This window comes from Thermobia domestica, chromosome 2 (genome assembly GCF_964235325.1).
Source record: "Thermobia domestica chromosome 2, izTheDome1.hap1.1, whole genome shotgun sequence".
NCBI lineage: Eukaryota > Metazoa > Arthropoda > Insecta > Zygentoma > Lepismatidae > Thermobia > Thermobia domestica.
In genome coordinates, this window is record NC_137455.1 from 76,704,707 (window position 1) to 76,724,977 (window position 20,271).

General features: G+C 32.3%; 1 protein-coding gene across 1 annotated transcript in view; it reads left to right on the top strand.

The window, feature by feature from the left end:
• The window catches only part of LOC145672887 (uncharacterized), a 255,129-nt gene extending 235,179 nt beyond the window's left edge, over window positions 1-19,950 (top strand). Inside the window, exons 5-7 of the mRNA XM_081742087.1 lie at window positions 3,659-3,854; window positions 9,899-10,111; window positions 15,510-19,950. Coding sequence (XP_081598213.1) covers window positions 3,659-3,854; window positions 9,899-10,111; window positions 15,510-15,598 — 498 coding nt within the window. The 3' untranslated portion in view covers window positions 15,599-19,950. The remainder of the gene's footprint in view (window positions 1-3,658; window positions 3,855-9,898; window positions 10,112-15,509) is intronic.
• Window positions 19,951-20,271: the final 321 nt, after the last annotated feature.

Consider the following 20,271-nt stretch of genomic DNA (forward strand, 5'->3'; position numbering starts at 1 on the left):
TTTTGTTAATCACAAATTTATGCTGCTTTTCAGCTGAAAATAGAATATTTAAATATTCTTACGGCTGTATCTCATAGCCCTTTTTATGTTTCAGAGACTGTATATAATCCAAATTTTGTCTTTGTTTTACATTTATTTTGAAAAAAGAAAAAAAGCTAAAAATTGTCGTGAATTTTGTATGGAATTTTAGTAATACTTCATTGCTTTTCGAAGATTATTATTTGATTATTTGGTGCAGCTTTACTATACGGATCCACAGGTTATAAAATGTACGGACAAATTTGGGGAAGTCTTTAATTTGTCCATTTTATGTCGAGAATAGAACCCAACGAACCTCTGCGGGGCTTCTAACCCGTTCCTACTCCTACCGCTATCCGTACCCCTACTCTTACTCCTATTACTACTTATACTATGGATCCGTATAGTAAAACTGCACGGATTATTTATATATGTAAAATAAATAAGATATTTTCTGATGTACCACATTGTAATTACTTTCTACAAATTTTTTGAAAAAGTACAACTCTATATTTTCCAAGACATGTTAATTATTTATATAAATTTAAAACTGAAATATTAATATTGATGTAAATTGTTTACAAGAAACTGTCTCTCTTTTTCTCTCTCTTTGTCTCTGCCTTCGATGTGACATTAGAATTGAAATTTTATTTGCTTTCAGATACCATTTTTTTTTTTCGAAATCATAGTGTGACGGAATTACCGTCTCTCGTAGCCCGGTATTTAATTGTTTGTGAAAGATTTTTGGAACTTAAACTATTATCTTAACCCCTTCCATTACGATTTATTTTCTGAATGCTGATAATTGAAGTATAAGTTATAAAAGTGTATTATAGATGGTTTATCATTATATAACTTTCAGAATATCAATATAGTAACCCTACGTGATGTTACAATAGTTTAAATTTTATGCTGAGTGTAGCTCGTCATTGTGCGATTTGGCACAAGGAGGCCATAACGAGCTAGACTTGTCATTTCAGTGTAAGGGTTTAACTAACATGTTTCTTTTTACTTTAAAAGTTTTGAATACTCACATTCAACTTGATTTCCGTCAAACTATTATTATTGTTATTATTATTTATTTTTTTAATGATATTACCAAGAAATTTCTTTCTTTTTTTTGTTTTGTTTTGTTTTGTTTTGTTTTTTCATCAGCTTTAAATATCTTCAGATCTCTACACTGATGTCTCTAAAACACATTGACGAAATCTAGCAGGGTCCAAGAAGCTCTTTCTCCATGCTAATCGGCATATTTGTATATTATGGTCAGATGTTTCTACACAGAATTTTTATATTTGTATAATTATTTCTTCTTATATTAAAGAAGTAAAAATTTACTTGTGAATATGTAATCTATACACAGTGCATATAATTATTTCATAATTAGTTTGACAAAGACATCATATATACTGAAGTTTTGTTGAAATGATAAACAACGTCTCAAATTTAAACTAAACAAAAAGTTCTTAATAATCAAGGATTTGAACAAAAAGATCCTAAAGCTACTAAAAGTTCGACAAATCTGAATTGAAGTAAGAAGGCTGGGATCTGCGATCTACATAAGTGAGTCGACAAATTACAAAGGAACTACTACCAGTTCTATCTAAATATCCGTGTTCATGAACGATACTTCGTCTATACAACGGAATTTTGAAGTTCAAATAAATAGCTGCTAGAAATTATTATATATTTAGGATTCTCTTCTTAATTGTGTTTTGTAAGTGTAGTGCGCCCCGTTAACATAGATATTTATAAAAATTGTACTAGTTAATTTGTAGTACAAGTATAATATCTCGAACCATTAAGCGATGCCAAATAGTTTTCAAACTAGAACGCTTCAAAATACAATTTTTTAGCACTTTCTGCAACTTATAACTAATTTCGATCCATATTTACTTTATTTATTTTAATTTGTGTGTTTGGTTGGTTTAAGCTCGCCTAGATGGTGGTTTAGCTCTGCAATTTTTCAAATATTTTATTGATTTATAATACATTTTCGATACGCACTGTCACTCACTTCCACATAAAACTTATAGTCATCACACATATATATTATAAAATAGCTATGCACCAATTTGTACGTATACGTACCTATGTATCATTTTTATTAAGATCGTATATATTATTTTGAACAATATTATTTGTCAGATCATGTTTACGATTATATATTTCCATTCAAAACAAGAAAGGTCAAATTTTAAAAGAAATTAATCTTCTATCACAAAAACCGAAAACATTTACCTAGGTATATTCTTTTGAGAGACTGTAACTACAACTAGCCCACTAATCAGCTGCTGTGTCATCGATACGCTTACCTTCAACTTCGATTTCTAATAGGTTCAACAATGTCTTAGTTTTATTAGAATTAGCTTGAGATAAAGAAATAATTAAATAAATAATTTCATCTCATATCTTCTGAAATTATATTTCAATACTAAAGTATGGGGTAATACGTACACTACAGACAAGGTATACATATTTATACGTGCTTGTAAGATAATAATATGCATTGATACATAGTTTCATTAAATGTAACGAACATTCAGCATCCAACAACCGATTACAGAATAACCAAAACTATTTTGAATAATCTGAAGAACATTTTATTTTAATTGCTTTCTTAAAGATTTTATTCTTGTTATTATTTCTTAGAAAAATCTGCTGAAGTTATATGAAACGAATCAACCATTTTTGAGGATACCAAAGTAAGACCATCCGCGTATAACACTACACTTTACCAAACTAGTGTAAGCAAAGTAAATGAAATAAGTTTCCAAAATTACTCTAGTAAGTAACACAAATATAGTTCATCGTTACGTGATCGCCCATGGCTATAATATATCATACTTTGTTTTACAATATATGTACTGTACTTAGGAATATGTTTCATTTCATTTTATTTTACTTTCATCCATAAGTCATACATGAAGCTCAAGGAAGACGAACGTATGAATACACGTCAATAAATGAGATACAAAGAAATAGTTATTACATACTAAAAAAACAAAAACGCTATGATATTATGTGAGACAAGATTACACTATACAATCTACAAGCCGCATTTGGCAGACAGGTATTCATCTACTGAATAAAGACAATTGTCCAATAGATACTTCTTTGTAACTGATTGATAAGTACACTCATTGACTCAATGTTACGAATATCTTTAGGAAGGTTATTGTATAATGTTGGACCTAAGAATATGTGACCGTTTTGAAACAATGCAGTATGGTGATTTTGAATGTGGAAATTTTCCCTATATCTAGTAATATGATAGTGAAAGTTTCTTTTATTTGCAAAGAAAGTATTGGCGGGTGAAAATGAATAACTGTAACACATAAAGACATGGCAGTGGTAATATTTGTAGTCTTATAAAAAGTTTTTTACATGGTTCGTTTACTCTCGCATTGGTTCATACCCTGACAACTTTTTTCTGAATACCGAAGATTAATTTACTTCTTGATATTTTCTCACATTTCTATTTGATGATGATTTGTCAACAATCGAAGAAGCACAAGGTGAATTTCATTTATCTTTTAAGTGTATTCGGCTAGAAAATATATGCATTATGCATTCAAGTATTCATCCTCTGTTATTCTTTGCTTGATCTAATTTTCTACAATAACATTTGAATTGTCAGGTGGTTACTATCAATGGTGCTGAAATAGTGAAATCAGACGTAATAATCCCGCAAGGAATTGCCCATGGCATGGATAAAGTGCTCTTCCCACTTCCTGTTGGAAATCTTATTCAGACGCTACAATCTGACAGAGGACACAGATTCACCAAATTTATTCGAGCTGTTAGACGAGCAGGACTCGCAGATAAACTCTCAGGTAAGATATTTTGTTATTCTACTATGCACGTTATCCTGTCTTGTTTCATGTGAGTGTCCTGCGTGGAGGAAGTTTTAGCACATTTATTTACAAATAAGGGTAGCCAAGACAATTAAAGTAATAGCATAGGAGAGTGGCTAATTAATTTCTCTTAAAGTTCTAAAAAAGTATATGGTAAATGGATATTAAGGAATTTGAGTAGCATAAATTGGTGAGCAGCATGGGAATATCACCTAACTATATAGGAACTGATTACTTATATTTTGTTACTAAATTTTCATATGGACAATCAATTAATATTACCCCAATATAAAGCACTTTGACTTTCTATAGTGTCAAGAAGCTTCGGTAATACATGGTGTGAATAAATGTAATTTAGGCTTGCCGATGAACAACGGGACAAATGCCATCGAGTAGTTGTGCAGAAAGGGCTATTTAAAAGGCTTCAGCTCATTTTTCATCCACCCCGAATGAGAGAAGAGATTTCAGTTCATTTTGCATCCACCTAGAACGAAAGGAGAGACAATTTAAAAGACTTGAGCTCATTTTGCACTCACTTTAAAAGACAGGATAAGCAATCTAAAAGGCTTCAGCATATTTTGGATACACTTACAAGGGACATGTTTCGGTTCGAACGCGAGGATCAATATAAAACTTGGTAGACATATACAGGACTAAGTACTGACCACTGTATGGGGAGTCATTCCCGTGTAAAATTCGTTTTCCGCCTTCAGCGCTACCTATCCTTCGAAACACTAGCAGTTAGATTCCGCGTAGTAGGCGCTGAGTGAAGATCAGTCATGTGCGTTAGTGTGTGGTAGTAAGCTCCAATTAGTGTTAGGTATGGTAGACAATGTGCAAAATGGGACGGGCTGTTGGCATTAACCGCCTTCATGTAGTCGAACTGTTAAAAGACAAACTAACGCGCAAATTTAAGGATCAGACGTCAGTTGGAGTGAAAGATGAGTCATTTGCGACATTCTTCTGCAATGTAATTATCAGTAAGTACGAAATGAATTAGAAATGATACATACATCGACACTCTACAGATATTATGAATTGTTCGTGATATAATTCTTGCTTGTTTCTAAAGATTTTCAATGAAAGTCGGCGACATTTTGAACTCTGATAAACCAACTTCTTTTGCCGCTTGGAAAGCCCAGCACTGTAAATGCCAGTAATGTACTGATACACCATACTCTCTGATGACTTCACATTTCACTGTTTGGGGTTTCATTTTCCGATTCCCTTTGAATGAAGCAAAGTTCGTAGACAGCGCGTATTCATAATCCAAATATTTTTGCAGTTATTTAACGAAATAAGTTTCTTATGTCGTTCCAGAAGCTTCCTATACGAGTTGTATCCTCCTTCATGATAATCTTTGTAGATACTCCGGATTTTCTCTTCCGTAAACTGCAGAAAACATATGCACTTTTCAGTTTTCGTGCTGGAGATACGTCGTATTCGCTTTGACTACTGTCTTATTCCCGCTATGGAATACTGTCTTATTCCCGTTCTGAACTGCTATCATAGATGTCTTCCTGTGCCCTGCCATTTTCTTCATAATATCTGTAGTGTGTCGATTTGTGTATCATTTTTAATTCATTTTCGTACTCATTGATACTTAAAGTGCACAAAATGTCTCAAATGACTCATCTTCCGCTCCAACTGACGTTTGATCCCTAATTTTGCGCCTTAGTTTGCGTTTTTAACAATTAAACTACAGGAAAGGAGTTAATGTCAACAGCCCGCCCCATTTTTCCACACTGACTACCATATCTAATATTAATTGGAGCTTACTACCACACACTGACGCACCTAACTGATCTTCACTCAGCACCTATAACGCAGAATCTAACTGCTAGTGTTTCGAAGGATAGAGGGCACTGTCGGCAGAAAACGAATTTTATACAGGAATGACTCCCCATACAGTGGTCAGTACTTAGTCCTGTATATGTCTACCAAGTTTTATGTTGATCCTCGCGTTCGAACCGAAACATGCCCCTTGTTAGATGACAGGAGAAGCAATTTCAAGGCTACAGCTCATTTTACATCAACCTAGGACAGTTTTGCATGTTCCCTGTTGTTCCATTCAATTGTGCACAAACAGAAAGGTTACAGTAATTATTGAGAATCTCTTTTTCCATCAATGTCTCTATGTTACACTGACAATCCAAACTTTGCTCAAGTTGACGCTTGTCCGAAGGCTTTCTACTGTTATCAGTATAAAATAATATAGTATCGAGAATCTCAATTTCTCACAATTATTCTCCGTCGCTCTCTACATTAATATACAGTCAACAGCAGAACTTTCGTCCTGCCAAGGAAAATAACATTTTTTCTATCTGAGTGATGATTCCAAAATATTTTGAACATTCTTACTATTTGGATTCATTTAGATAATATTTAATAGTATAGAAAATTAGTCTGAATTTAGATATTATGTTGATCAAAAATATCCCCAAGCACTGAACTATAAAACAGGTTTCTATAGTTACCTATAGTTTATTGTTCCTAAAATTTCTATGTTTATTTATTAATTCTTGTACTTTGTTGTTGATAAAATATTGTGTGTGATATTTTTGTATGTTATTACATAATGTAGTGGAAGAGATATTTAAATTACAGTTTAACACAAATATGCATATTAATTACCAGTTACAACTAAGGATGCAAGTACTCGGAGAAAAGAAAACAACTTTCTTTTTTAAAAAAGAACGAAGTTTTTCACTTTTTTTCCTAGGAAATTGGACTGTTTTGAAGATGTAGATTTTAACGAAAATATAACAGTATGTTCTACCTTTCTTTGCCATTACAACACGAGATAACATTTAATTTCTCTGTATTCTGAAAAAACAGAAACACACAAAAAATCGAAAACCAAAGAAATATCGGCTACTCGATAGGAAAGAAAAAAGGGTACATCATTGAATGCAGTGTGCTTTCTAGTTCCATCGAATTGCTTGTAGATCTTTAAAGAGTAATTTTCAACGACGAAAGTACTTCATAAATATTTTAATAGTGTTAGCACAACTGTTCTGAAAATGTAGTAGTTATATTTCGGGGAACAACATTATCATTTGCAAGTTATACATAAAGTACAACTTCAGTTAGTAATGTTTTACGAGCGAAAAATACATTTTATGAAGGAGATGATGTGGAACAAACATATCTATCTATATATATACGGTATAGTATTTATTGAGGTCGCTAAAATTTGATGGTGAGACAGTTAAAAAAGCAATATCCAAGTTTTCTATTTCAAACATATTGACATGATGAAAGAGTTTTAAAAAAATCTGTGAAGAATGAAGCTTTACTATCATCAATCTAGCATCATGTCTAAAACTTCTATTAATATCTTTATTTTTGTATCTAATAGAATACCTGAAGCTCACAATAGTATTTCCCGACGAAATACCGAAACCGGAATGATATTCTACCTGTTTCTTGATTTAGAATGCCCTTTTCTTGCCTGCCAGTTCGAATTTAAGCAATCCGTAAAATATATAGCATATGGCAAGATGTATAACTTACAGGCACTAGATTAGGAGCTTAGGAAACCAAACTGACATCATGGATATGTTGGATGATGACACAACTTATACTTTCTGGCACCCGAAAACATGCCAATTCGAAAGGCAATCAAGGTTGCCAGCCCCTAACGGAACATAGGATTCACAAGTATTGAATGTTGTAAAGACACTTTTTAAATTGTAGAATCCTTTAGAGGAAAACAAAACAAAGATGGCACTTGAATAAGAAAGTCACGAAAAGCCAAAAAGCGAAAACTTTGTTACTTTTGTTATTGAAAAGTTAGTATTGACATCCAGTGGCAAGTAAATTAATTACGTTTTAATTATCATTCTAAAGTCTTTCCAGCCTTAGAACAAAGTAGACGTAAACAAAGGAAAATGTATTACTCCGCGGCTCACACGTGCTTCGGCAGCGAGAGACGTGAACAGCAAGAGCGTCTGCTACGTTACTGTCGTCGCATAATTTCTAAAGTGTAAGGATCGGTTGGTTGGTAAATAATTAACACACTGACCACTGTTATGTTGGAAATATGTATTTTTTAAATCGTTGTATAAACTAGATTGCCTCTGTTCCTTTTGCCCTTTTTTATGTTTTGTAACATGAGATGGACTATTGTCACTCATCGTCGTCATAAAACTATGCATTCTATAATTTCAAATGAGCAGAGTCGGAGCGCACAGGCACACGCATGCGCAGTAAATATTATATGTTCAAATACGGATGAGGTTGAAATAAAGCTACATGTGTTGTTAAACATTATATATATTGCGTTTCTTATCACAAAATGCAGGATAAATTCAGATATCTTTATTTGAAAGTATTATCTTAGTAGGGATTATATTGCGGTAGGATACTAGTGCAATGTGACCAACAACCAATCACTGGTCGTAGACCCACTGGTAGTCCGGTGGGTTTGTTTACATCTACTTTTTTCTAAGGCTGGAAAGAGTATACTTATGGGTTTATGCAATTCCTGAATATCTCATGACAATTGCATTTTATTTCATAAATATCTGATTTATCATTGGAAACTGTATAATAGCTCATAAATTGAGTGGTATTCTTCTGTAAGGTTTTGGAGAGCTTCAAACCTGTGCGAAAACCGTGCTGCATAAAATTCTTCCTCATTGCTGTTGGTAGGTAGTCCCTCCCATTTTGGGTCATTGATTTCAGTTTCAGGTCTATGGAAACGCGGATTCCTTCTAACCTGGTTATACTAATTTATTAATAATAGAACTGGATTCGGTACCTGTTCATACTACCAAGTATCAGCAAATGATTAATCTCTATATGTAAGCTAGATTCTAAAAAAGTGAGTCAAATGGTAAGTATGAAGAAATTCTTCCAAATATTTGACGAAGTTTTTGGAGAATGAACAGATTTATAATAAATATATTGTGTGCCGGCTGTGGGCTTATGATGGACTTATTGTGTCTCTCCTTATGTTGAGATCTGAACAAGTAAATTTGCTTCTTTTTCATTTTCTACCATGATTCTCAAATTATTGTGTACTAGCAGCGTTCACCCCGCTTCGCTGGGGTCACCCCGGAACGCAATAAACTTTGTTACTTAGATAATTTTTACTTTTTCGCTTTCAAGTGATATGATAAAAACCATAGAAGATTGGAGTAAATGTTAACATTATATCGCCTGTCATTTATGTTAACCCGCCGAGTGACACGGTCATGTGGGTTGCATATAAATACGGTTAGATTTAGCTATGATGAGCTAACAAAGGATTTGTACGTTATGGACACTTGAATGGTCAATTATCTCAAGACACTGGTAATTGAAAATTAAAGTGATATGATAAAAACCATCTAGGGTCCAAATCTTAATAACCCCCCAAAAATGAAAGAAATTGGTTCAGCCGTATTAGCGTGATGAGCTAACAAAGGATTTGTACGTTCTCTTTTATATATATAGATATCTTTCTTTCTTTTTTCTTTTCTTTTCTTTTTTTTCTTTTTCTTTCTTTTTTTTAATAATGAGGTGCATTGGCAAGACTAAAAGAAATGTCAAGGTCCGTGTAAAGGAACTTGTTAGGGATGCTAAATCGAAAAATCCAGCATCAGGTCTGTCGAAACATTTAAAAGAAACTCAACTCACGATAGGGAATTCAAAAAATTTATTGAGGGCAAAAAATGAAGTAGAAAAACTTCTTTTTTGAAAATTTCTTTATTCATTTAAAAATAATAATAATAAATTTTGACAGCAGATAGTTAAGTGGTGAATGAGAAGCAGTAATTTCAAAATTTGTGCAGCACTGGAATAATAAAAATACCAACATGAGTTGGCAACTTTTCACCAATAAACAAAAGAATGCTCAAATTAACACCCTGCCCATATTGCAACCCGTGTTTTCTATTATTTGGCATGTGATCAAAGGTTTTGACGAAGTGTCACAAAGGTTGTGGCAAAGTAATATATATAATTCAATATACTGCTTTTCATGTTATATTAATCTGCGATTAAGCTTATTTTAGTTTCACCTAATCTTTTTTCAGGTACTAAAGCATACACAGTATTTGCACCAACCAACAGAGCTTTCTCAGATTACAATGATCAGCAGTTAGAAAGGCTGCTAAGCAACAGGGACCAAGTTCAAGCCCTGGTATTGAAGCATATCGTACCAGAAACACTGTATAGTGCAGGAATGAAGTATTATCAAGTTAAAGACAGTATGGGAGGTGAGAAGTTAAGAGTACTACGAAGTAAAGGTAAGATTATAATATTGTAACATGGACCAATATACTATTAAATGTTAAGAAAAACAGTATATGGAGACAAATTAATTGATTAATGTTTAACATTCCCTTTCAGGAGGAGGGTTATATAAGACAGAATCCACTATTTAAAGTGAGATCCCAAATTATTTAGGTTTGTATCCAAGGTCGGAAATCGAACTACGGAACTATATGTGTAGCCATTTGGTCACGAAGGGAAATGAGTAATGAAATGATCAAACTACCGGGTGGTAAATGTATGATGATATAGTATTTTTACGAGGAGTGAAGCAGTGTCATGTAAGACATGAAAAGCTAAAAATATTGCGAATCAAAGAAAACAAATACTCAAGTTATTGACCGTATGCTAGGTGAAAAGAAAAACACGAAGTGAAGTTTATGGTGTAGTATTTAGAATAAAATGTTATCAAGCTAAAGACAGTTTGAGAGATGAAACTAGGCGCCGGAATCTGTGGGCTTAGGGTCCTTTGAGCACCATAACATTTTCTCTGTGAGGACTCAGCCTCTCGACATTTCAGACTTTTCAGTATCGCTTCACTGTACGTCATAAAAAGTGAACATAAGCAAGTCTACATTTAACATTATTATTATACAAGTAAGTTTTCTCGGGCTATCAACCAAGTGAAAATATTGACTTCCGACGTTTCGAATGCAGACATTGCATTCATCTTCAGACTTTGATATGAAGAGACCGGATATATACATACACATAGGTATATAATGGCTATGTAGTAGAGGCGGAGATGGAGCCTGTGATTGGCCGAGGGAAACGCTGGTTCCTGATTGGCTCTTATATTGGTTATAAGAAGTTCCTTTGTCGAACACCTGTTTTGTTTGTTTGTTTGTTCCTGACAAAAGCCAACCAGATGAGACTGAACTAAAACCCACTGTCACTATCGAGATTACTTTCACGTCATATAACTATGGCTTCCTTTGTTATTCTGTCTCAAAAAATTGTTGTATTTGGCTGCTATGATAATATTTGTAAAATTGACTCTATGTCCCAGCTCTAACTTAAGCTCCTGAATTTTCGAGTTATTGAAATTTGATGTAACTGTTGTGTTCTTTGCGTCGTTGTTCTATGGTGCGTACAGTTTGCTTTGAGTATGATCTGCCACATTCACAAAGGATGCTATATACTCCAGGAGTGCGCACATGCAGGTTGTCCGTCACTGATTTTAGTAACTATCTGTTATTATTATAGAAAGTTACTTTTAGTTTCAGGAGGGTTACAGAAAAAATAATAAAATCATGCTGAAATTTCCCAAAAGTGTGCTTGTGTTCATAATTCACACGCTAATATTCAAGAGTTGTTGCTGAAAATTGTGTTCAATTTATTAATATTTAAAGAAGTTATTAATCTTGTTAGTATACTTGTGTAGATAATGTCATTAGAACACCGATATTTCGTATACTTTAATAATCGAGTATCTCTCTTCAGGATCAAATACTAAGTCATATTTTGCAATAAGCTCTTCACATACTTAGCTGCAACAACACAGTTGAAATAATTGAAATTACATAACAAATTGTATCAATACATAGTAATATTTACAGACGCCCATTTAACGTGGAGTCATCACTTTTTTATATGTATATATTTTTTATTCAAACTTCTAAAATTATAAATGTATGTACAAAAGTTTAGTGCACTAAACACTAAATTCCTAACAAATACCCTATTTATTGTCCTTGTATTGTAGGTATTTCAAATAATGGCTTCTTCTATGAGTGTATTTATAACGAAATCCAGATCACTAACCAGAACACATATTTTAAATCAATGTAGATTCAATGTTAGTGAAACTACACTGAATCTAGACCTATAACAAGCGACTTCGTCGTGACATGTAATAAGGAATTTTAAAAAAATGTTCCTTTGCTTGCAAACTGCGACATAGAGCATAACGACCATAGAGGATCCTCGAAGTGGTCGACAAGTCTGTGATAAAATAGAAACATTAATGACAGGTTTATCAACTGATTATAAACGGCGTTTCATTTCACTTGGATTCACTTTTTTTATTTCGCGCTTAAAAATTCAATCATTACACGTTATTTTAGCAGCACAATATAAATAGACTTGACTCCATTATATACATTACTTATACAGAATAAGAGAACCGAATTCAATGAACATTAACACGTTTGTAGTGCAGAGAAGTAGCTATTGGGATGGATTAGGTGAGAGGATTGTGGACATTTTCGCTACCCCTTCGTACAATATAAATGCCGAGAAACAACGTTTATCAGTAATGAAAATGTTCTAATTTTACATGCAACTTGACTATTTACATTCAGTCTATTTCACAAACCCATTTCTACCTGTATCTCTTCGCAGAGCTCTAGGAATCTAGAGGCATAAAAATGATTAATGGACTAGTAAACGATTATAATTAGCTTTCAACAACTGTGCGAAAGCAGCAGACAATGAATACGTCTTGTAAAAGTAGTCAAAAATAAAATATCACTATGGTTGCGCACAAAAGTGATGTTTTTCCGGTTCGATTGAAGATTTACAGGATGGGAGGGAATTAACTCCTCATTGAAAATTGTTTATAACTCTTTGTAATCTTTATCCAATTTTCATGAAAAAAAAAAAGCATTTTGTTCCTTAAAATAGTAGAATCATTATTCATTGCTAAAATTCTACATAAACACCATCATCATATACCAGTTTTCGTAAACATTTGGGGATGTTTGAGGCAGACTTCTGCACATACTCCAACGGTACATTTGCAAGAAAGAGATCATGACATCCTAACCAGCGTCCTGGGAAATGGGTTTGTAAGGACGAGTCTTCGCCCTTACTGTATATATTAATATTAAATTAATAGTGAAATATAATTATGCTGTTTAAATGTTTATAAAGGTAAGTCTGGCCAGACGTATATATTCTATAGTATAATTAATAATTATATTCATATATACATACATGTTGATAGGATGAAATATTATTTTAATGCTTAATTTTGTAATTGTATATATGCTGCGTTGTGTTTTCTTCTTGTTTTTTCTAGTTGCTTAAAGTTATTCGTTCAAGTTTTTATATATATATATATATAGTTTTTCTAGCATGCAATGGAAAATTCCAGAGGGTAAAGACGGTTGGAGAAGATTTTCAAACGATTTTTTTCGGATTCTTTTTAGCGAAAATAAGAAACAGCATAAAAAAGGAATATGTTCGCTCGAGGATATATAAGCGGAGGGAGCCATTGCATTGTGCGGGAGTTGGGAATGAGACTTGGCTGTTAGAAGCCTCCCGTCGTTGTCTTGGATATTGCCTCGCCTGGAATTTTTTTTTTAAACTTTCCTATCTGTTAGGGATCGGTTTGAGTGATAACCGAATGACGGAGAATTAAGTTCTCTGGGGCCAGAGTGATGGCTGTAGATTTTTCTTAATTTTTTTTTTTTTAATAAGCTTTTCTAGAGGGACTAACCTGAATGATGGTTAGAGCAAGGGAGAAATTCCTTGGGTCAGAGTGATGATCGTAGCTAGTATGAAAATTTTTGTTCAGATAGAAATAAGCTTGAGTGATAGCTTATCGGGATGAATGATTCCCGTAATCTTCTAGCTAGGAGAAAGTAGGATTTTGGGAAATTAAAAAAACCTCTGAGGCAAGCTTCATTAAGGTACTTTTAGATTTTTTTTTCTAGGCCAGAGAAACCTAAACGATGGTTTTCTCTTTGATACGAATAAACGTCTTTGGACTGAGTGATGTCCTTTGACACTTCTGGTTATTCTTGATATTTTTTTTATTGACGGAAGGTTGGAGTCAGGCCTTCCTGATAGAATTAGGGTAGGACTGAACTGTGAGGAGATGCTGATCAGTGAAGTCTGAATAGAGACTGATAGGATTTTGATTTGCCTTGAGCTTCAAACTTAAGAGACAGGGCTTCAATGCTAAAAAGCCCTGAAAGATTTTTTCGCTATTTGGAGAATTCATTTAATTATTATTTTTTATTTAATTACTGAATAAAGATTGTTCTTTACCCTGAATCTGGTTACAAGTTTTATTGAGAAATATTCACCTGAATGCGTTGGAATTTTTTAAAATTATTATTTATGTTAGTGTTCCTAATTGTTAATATCTCCTAGAGGAGCCTGAAGAGAACGTTAGAAAGAGACCAGCGATAGAAGATAAAACTTAAAGGTTGGAAGGTAACACTACAGGTTTCGTTCACATACGGAAAGGACCTGCAAAATGAAGCGGGACTCCATCTTGCATAAAGATTAAGTCGTTGTAATTGTCTTACGTGGGTTCAATACCATGAACATAATATTCAATCATGGCAAGACACTGTTCTCATCCATTGTATCCTGAATGATGTATGGAACCATAACTTTGGTGGATATCTCGCCACACTGCATCGTGACCGTTGAGCGATGGATTTTTTCAACAAACACCCTCGGATCTTCTCCTGCCCAATAATAACAATTATACTGGGTAACAAACCCTTCAACATGAAACAAAGCTTCATCTTACCACGAGATAAAGATCCGACCAATCTTCATATCAAGCAAAGCATCATCTCCCCATAGCCCAACCGACGACTACATTCTTCCGGTGATAATTTCTAGTATTAGTTTAACTTTCATTGACGAAAATTCAACTTTTCCTTCAGAACAGTTCGGATTGTGTGCCAGGTTAAACCGCTTTCGCAAGATACCTGTCTGTGATTTATGAGAACTTCAAGTGAACATTTCTTGAATCACTTTTCTCTGTCCTGGATATTGAGGAGTGAGCGCGTCTCCTAATATCTGCTATAGAATCTGTGTTCATTAGTTTCAAGTGGCAAATCCTTACGGTCTTTACATCTACTAAGGTACGAGGTCCTTTTACACTTTGCCACCATTTCTGTTATTGTACCATGGACTGTCATACTTCGTATTGTGATGCTAGATGAACCTGTTTACACACTGTTAAACGTTGCGTCGTGATCGGCCATTGATCCTGTAATGAGATGAGATATCATATAATAAGTTGCATCATTGTAAGGAATATAATACTTTTTGTTTCATGAAAATTGGTTAAGTATTAAAGGAGTTATAGATAATTTTCAACAGGGAGTTCATTCCTGCCCACCGTGTAGAAAATAGGTCCCACAAGAAACCAATGTTTGTAAGTAAAATAGATTTGAAACATGTTTAATATCTAATATTCGGCAAGTAACTGTTTCCTTGAAGCTGTATTTTTAATTGAGTAAATACAACAGATATAACATTAATATGTAACACTTTTGGAACATATTCATATCTAAAGTCTAACTCTATATTATATATTTTAAACATTGTTCATTTCGAATTTTGGTTGATTGTTGCATTATATATGTACGTCTAATATCACGTCCTTTATAATTTATTTTCCAGGCCAAGTAAAGGTGAACTCAGCAAGTGTTATATCTTCAAATATTCCTGCAACGAATGGAGTTATACACGTAGTGGATACATTGTTATAATAACTGGACCAAGACAACCTTAATTATTGAACTTGTACAAATGTACCATATCGTAGGTGCTAAATACTATAGGTGCACACTTTGTTCTTGTAGTGTGACCTGTACGATGAACTTTCATTGCATCCTCTCACTCTAATTGTGTTGAGTGTATTTCGACTTCAAGCTACCAGATGGGGATGTTTCATTAAATAACAAAACCAGAAGACCAGTGCTGCTTACTTCATTTACAAGTTAATTTGTTTTTAATTGAATTAAGACATAAATTTAGTTTTGCGTAATTACTACTTGTAAGAAATAGTATGTTCTTTTCACATCTAAAGTTTGAAATATATTATATATCTTTGATATTATTCTCCATAGCATATCTTCCCTAGAAAAAAGTATAGCACTCAAGAATGTTATTAATCTTCGAGCTACCTTAAAGTTAAAAAAAAAAAGAATATTTTGTTGCTAATTTGTTAAATGCCAGTATCTATGTAGAGTTTTCCCGTCCAATTAGATTTACTAACAAAGGTTAATTCATGAATTTGCTAGATATAATGTAATTACTTTCATTGTTATCGTAGAGATTTGATTATTTATTTACCGTACCGTCACCAAATATGTATAATAGGTTAGCCCTAGATCGCTGGTATTTAATATGTAACTCTTAGTAAACACGTTATAAAAGAGAGCATAGGAAATATTTTTCTTTCTTCTTTTTTACCTGACAAACAACAGTATCATAATCAAAATTCTTGGTAAGATACCGGCCGAAACCTGTTAGTTCTATCTCTTTTAATTTCTACGAAATTTATTCAGTTCAAACATATTTTTCATATTTGAAACCTTAAAATATAAGATTCTTTTAAATGTAATGTTGATATCGTTGATATATGAACAAATGTTAATCTCAGATATGTGGTTTAAGTCAGTATGACGCTACTTCATGTTATTTGAATTTATCGATGTTTAAAGTGACGTTTCCAGGTAAATAAACACGCCAATATTTTATCATATTTGTGTAAAAATGACGTAAAGCACATTTGTGTTTATACAGTATTCTTCAATTTGAATCATCGTTAATACACATACCGTAAATCAGTATTTTCTGTACTATAATAGAAAGAGTAACATACATTTATTAACAAATTATTTACATGCACAATCTAATGTAAGTAATTGCTCAACAATGAAATTTTAAAATTATATTGCTTGCTGTAAAATATTATTTTCTTTCTAGTTCCGTATACCTGACTGAAAAAGTACTCCTGACATTACTTTTTCTTTTCTTGTTTGTGTATTAGGAATAAAACTGTATAGAAACTTAAAATAGAGTGCCAAATAATTACTTGTAGAGTGTTGTTAAAATAAATCAGCAGTCAGTTTCCTTACTGGAATATTTAGCAGAGTCACATATATATTGTTATGGAGTTACAATATGAAATTAAGAATTAAATTATTTCTATGAAAAAATAGAGAATGAAAGTATTAATCATATTCTATGATGAAATAACACACAGCAGACAACATTTCTTGTTTATCTTAATTTTTGTAATAAATTAGTCTTTCGTAAAATTTGCCTTTTAAATTTCATAAAAAATAAAACTTATGGGTGATTTAGTGAACTTCCGTTATTGTTAGTCTTAAACCTTATTCTAAAATGTATTTAATTGTTTTATGTATATGTACAGTTTTCACTCACTATTAAAATAGAATAGAATAAGCACCATTTCTTATTATATTACAATAAGCAATATCATGTTACCATGATCTTTTCTAGAATTCTAGACTTTATAATTCTTTTCTAGCTCTCCATTCCATACACACGAAACTTTTAGCGTTCTAGGGCTAACACGATTACGGATATAATACAAATATTTTGCTGATTAGTACTTCTCATATGCAAATATTAACTACAGTAATTATACAAGTCAAGAATGTAAAACAGATTGCTAAGTGTGACACCTCAATAAAATTTGACATATTTAAATTTTCTTTCTGTCTAAGTACTTTTGTAGCTCTATATTTCAAGTAAAACATTGAAAAGTAAGTTTAGAAATTATGTATATGTAAATAAATAATAATGTTGGATAGATATTTAAGCTAGATAAAAATAGTTTCGCAAATACGCCATGACGTTCATAATATGAATGCAATTGAGAACAGAAGGGAGAAAAATTATCTCTCCATTTTATTTAAGATTTGAGCTGTTGAATTCCAAACGTCTCAAAGTAAAGCTTGCAGCAATGAATTATTTTAAATAACAAATAATATGTATATAGCATCGTTAATATATTCTCGAATGTAGATAATTACAGTCTTTTTTTTTTTTTTTTTTTTTTAAGGCCAAAAGTGAATTGCTCATAACTTAATTATATTCTTCAAATATTGAAATATAAATACTCAAAACAACAATTAAAGTTGTTACTTTGTATTTATGAATGGCACTTTGGATTTAATTTTGGAATTTATTCTAAAAAAAAAAAAAGATAAACCATAAGTTTTGTATTATTTAGACTATTTTTGGTGAGTTATTTTCGTAACAGACTTTTCGTTCAACTTATTTCTAAATTAGCTTCTGTTGAATTACATTACCAAAGTACATGTTAATACTATTGCCGTGGTGTAGTGGGCACTCTAAAAACAGATATCTATATCTATCTATCTATCTATCTATCTATCTATAGGTTGAGAAGGGATGTTCATAAGTGCAAATAAGGTCAAAGAAAAAATATGGTAAAAGAAAATGGATGAATATAGTTTCTTATTATTTGCCTGCAATGTGTTCTTTCTTTCTTTCCATAAGTATCCTCTTTATTATGTCATATAGTTTCAAATTAAGATTGTTATGATATTATTTCTTCTTATTAAACAAACGTTATGTAAATCTTATAGTACTTCAAGGGGACCAGAATGTTCATTTGTGAAAACGGGACACATATGAATCGGCCACGGGGGGAGGGGGGATATCTGACTTCCAGATTGCATTTTGGGACTCAGCAGTATTCTCAATTTACAAAACACACAAGTAAGAGTGATAACACACCGTTTGTAACTTTACGTGTACCACACAACAAATAATGGTTTCCAATTGCAAGTTCTACCCAACAATTCTTTTAACTAGTTGAAAACTCAGAATTCCCACTCAATTCCCACTTGAACCACGAACACTCAAATCCCATTTGAAAATTCACAAGTTCTAGACACGGCTGAACCTTGACAACGAGTGTTGGTACGGAAGAGACTATAATTTGCATTGACAATTTATATTTTGAACGGGACGCCTAGGTCATTTTCACTTAAAAAAACGGGACATTTAAGCGTCCCGTTCGAGAATCAGAAAAAAACGGGACAACGGTTGGAAAAAAGGGACTGTCCCGGCTAAAACGGGACGTCTGGTCACCTTGTAGTACTTAAAATATAGTTTCTTCTTTATTTCAATATATTTAACAATTATATAAACTTGAAAGGAAAACAAAGACGATACGTATTTTGAATTAAAATTGTATCAAACAGAAACAAATGTATCCTACTGAACTTCTTCTTTTTCTTTTAATATATATAACTTCCAAATGGTTTACTGTATCTTCGAATATTATACGTCATCGTTACTACACTGAGAGAAAAGAAAATACAAACGCGTATAAAGTAACTGTAGTACGTATTTTTGGAAAGAAAAACTAGCCCAACAATATATAAAAACAATACAATATCGTGTTGGTGAAAGTATCAGTAAAATATTTTTTTAGTGTGTTTAACTACTGTTATAATTATGTGAAGTCCAACAGTCGAGAAAGTTTGTATTTCGTTTATTCTTGTATTTGAAGTAAAAAATACATTTCATGAAGTTGAATCGCTCTTAGTTTATAACATCAAAAATAATATACGTATTTATGAAGAAACAAAGAAGTGTTGAAAATTAATGACAGCACTAGAATTAACATAAAAGTAATGTGTATATTCCTGAAATGTTTGCTAGAAATAATGTATGTATTATTGAAGTGCTTGCTAAGTACTATGCAATTACCAACTACAAAACAATGTATAAACAGACATCTTTTGTAAATAAAGTAATTAATAAAATAAATTTTATATTATTTTGCTTGCAAATACATAATCACTCCTTGTACAGCACAAGTATAATCTCTTCGTTGAGAGCCTGATGTACTAAAAATAATACAATATGTATCATTTTTCTTTTCTTGTTTTTCATAAGTGAAAGGAAATAATGAAATGCAACATACCACATTCATAGATAATGCTATTCTACAACAGCAAATATGAACCTGAAGATTTTCAGTGTTGCCATCCATACAAATTACAGTGCTGTATTTGTTGTCATCCATACAAATTACAGCCAGAATAACATTTCCTCGAAAATCTAGCTTAAGGCAAGAGACTAGAGGAACGAGTTCAACTGCATTTGATTACGTATCATGTTGTTTTGGTATCCTGTGAACTACTTTTTAAAAAACAGTATTATTTAATTTTAATAATTGTACGTTAAAATTATTTTGTTTGCTACAAACTAAATACAACTTTTTTTTTATTTTTCATATTTTTTTTATTTATGTTTCTGAGAATGGAAATTACAATGTAAGTAATGAAAAAGTTGAATTTTCTCTGATACCTATTTTTTTTTTTTAATGTGCATTTCATTGTTAATGTTGAAATTTAAAGATTTGTACATA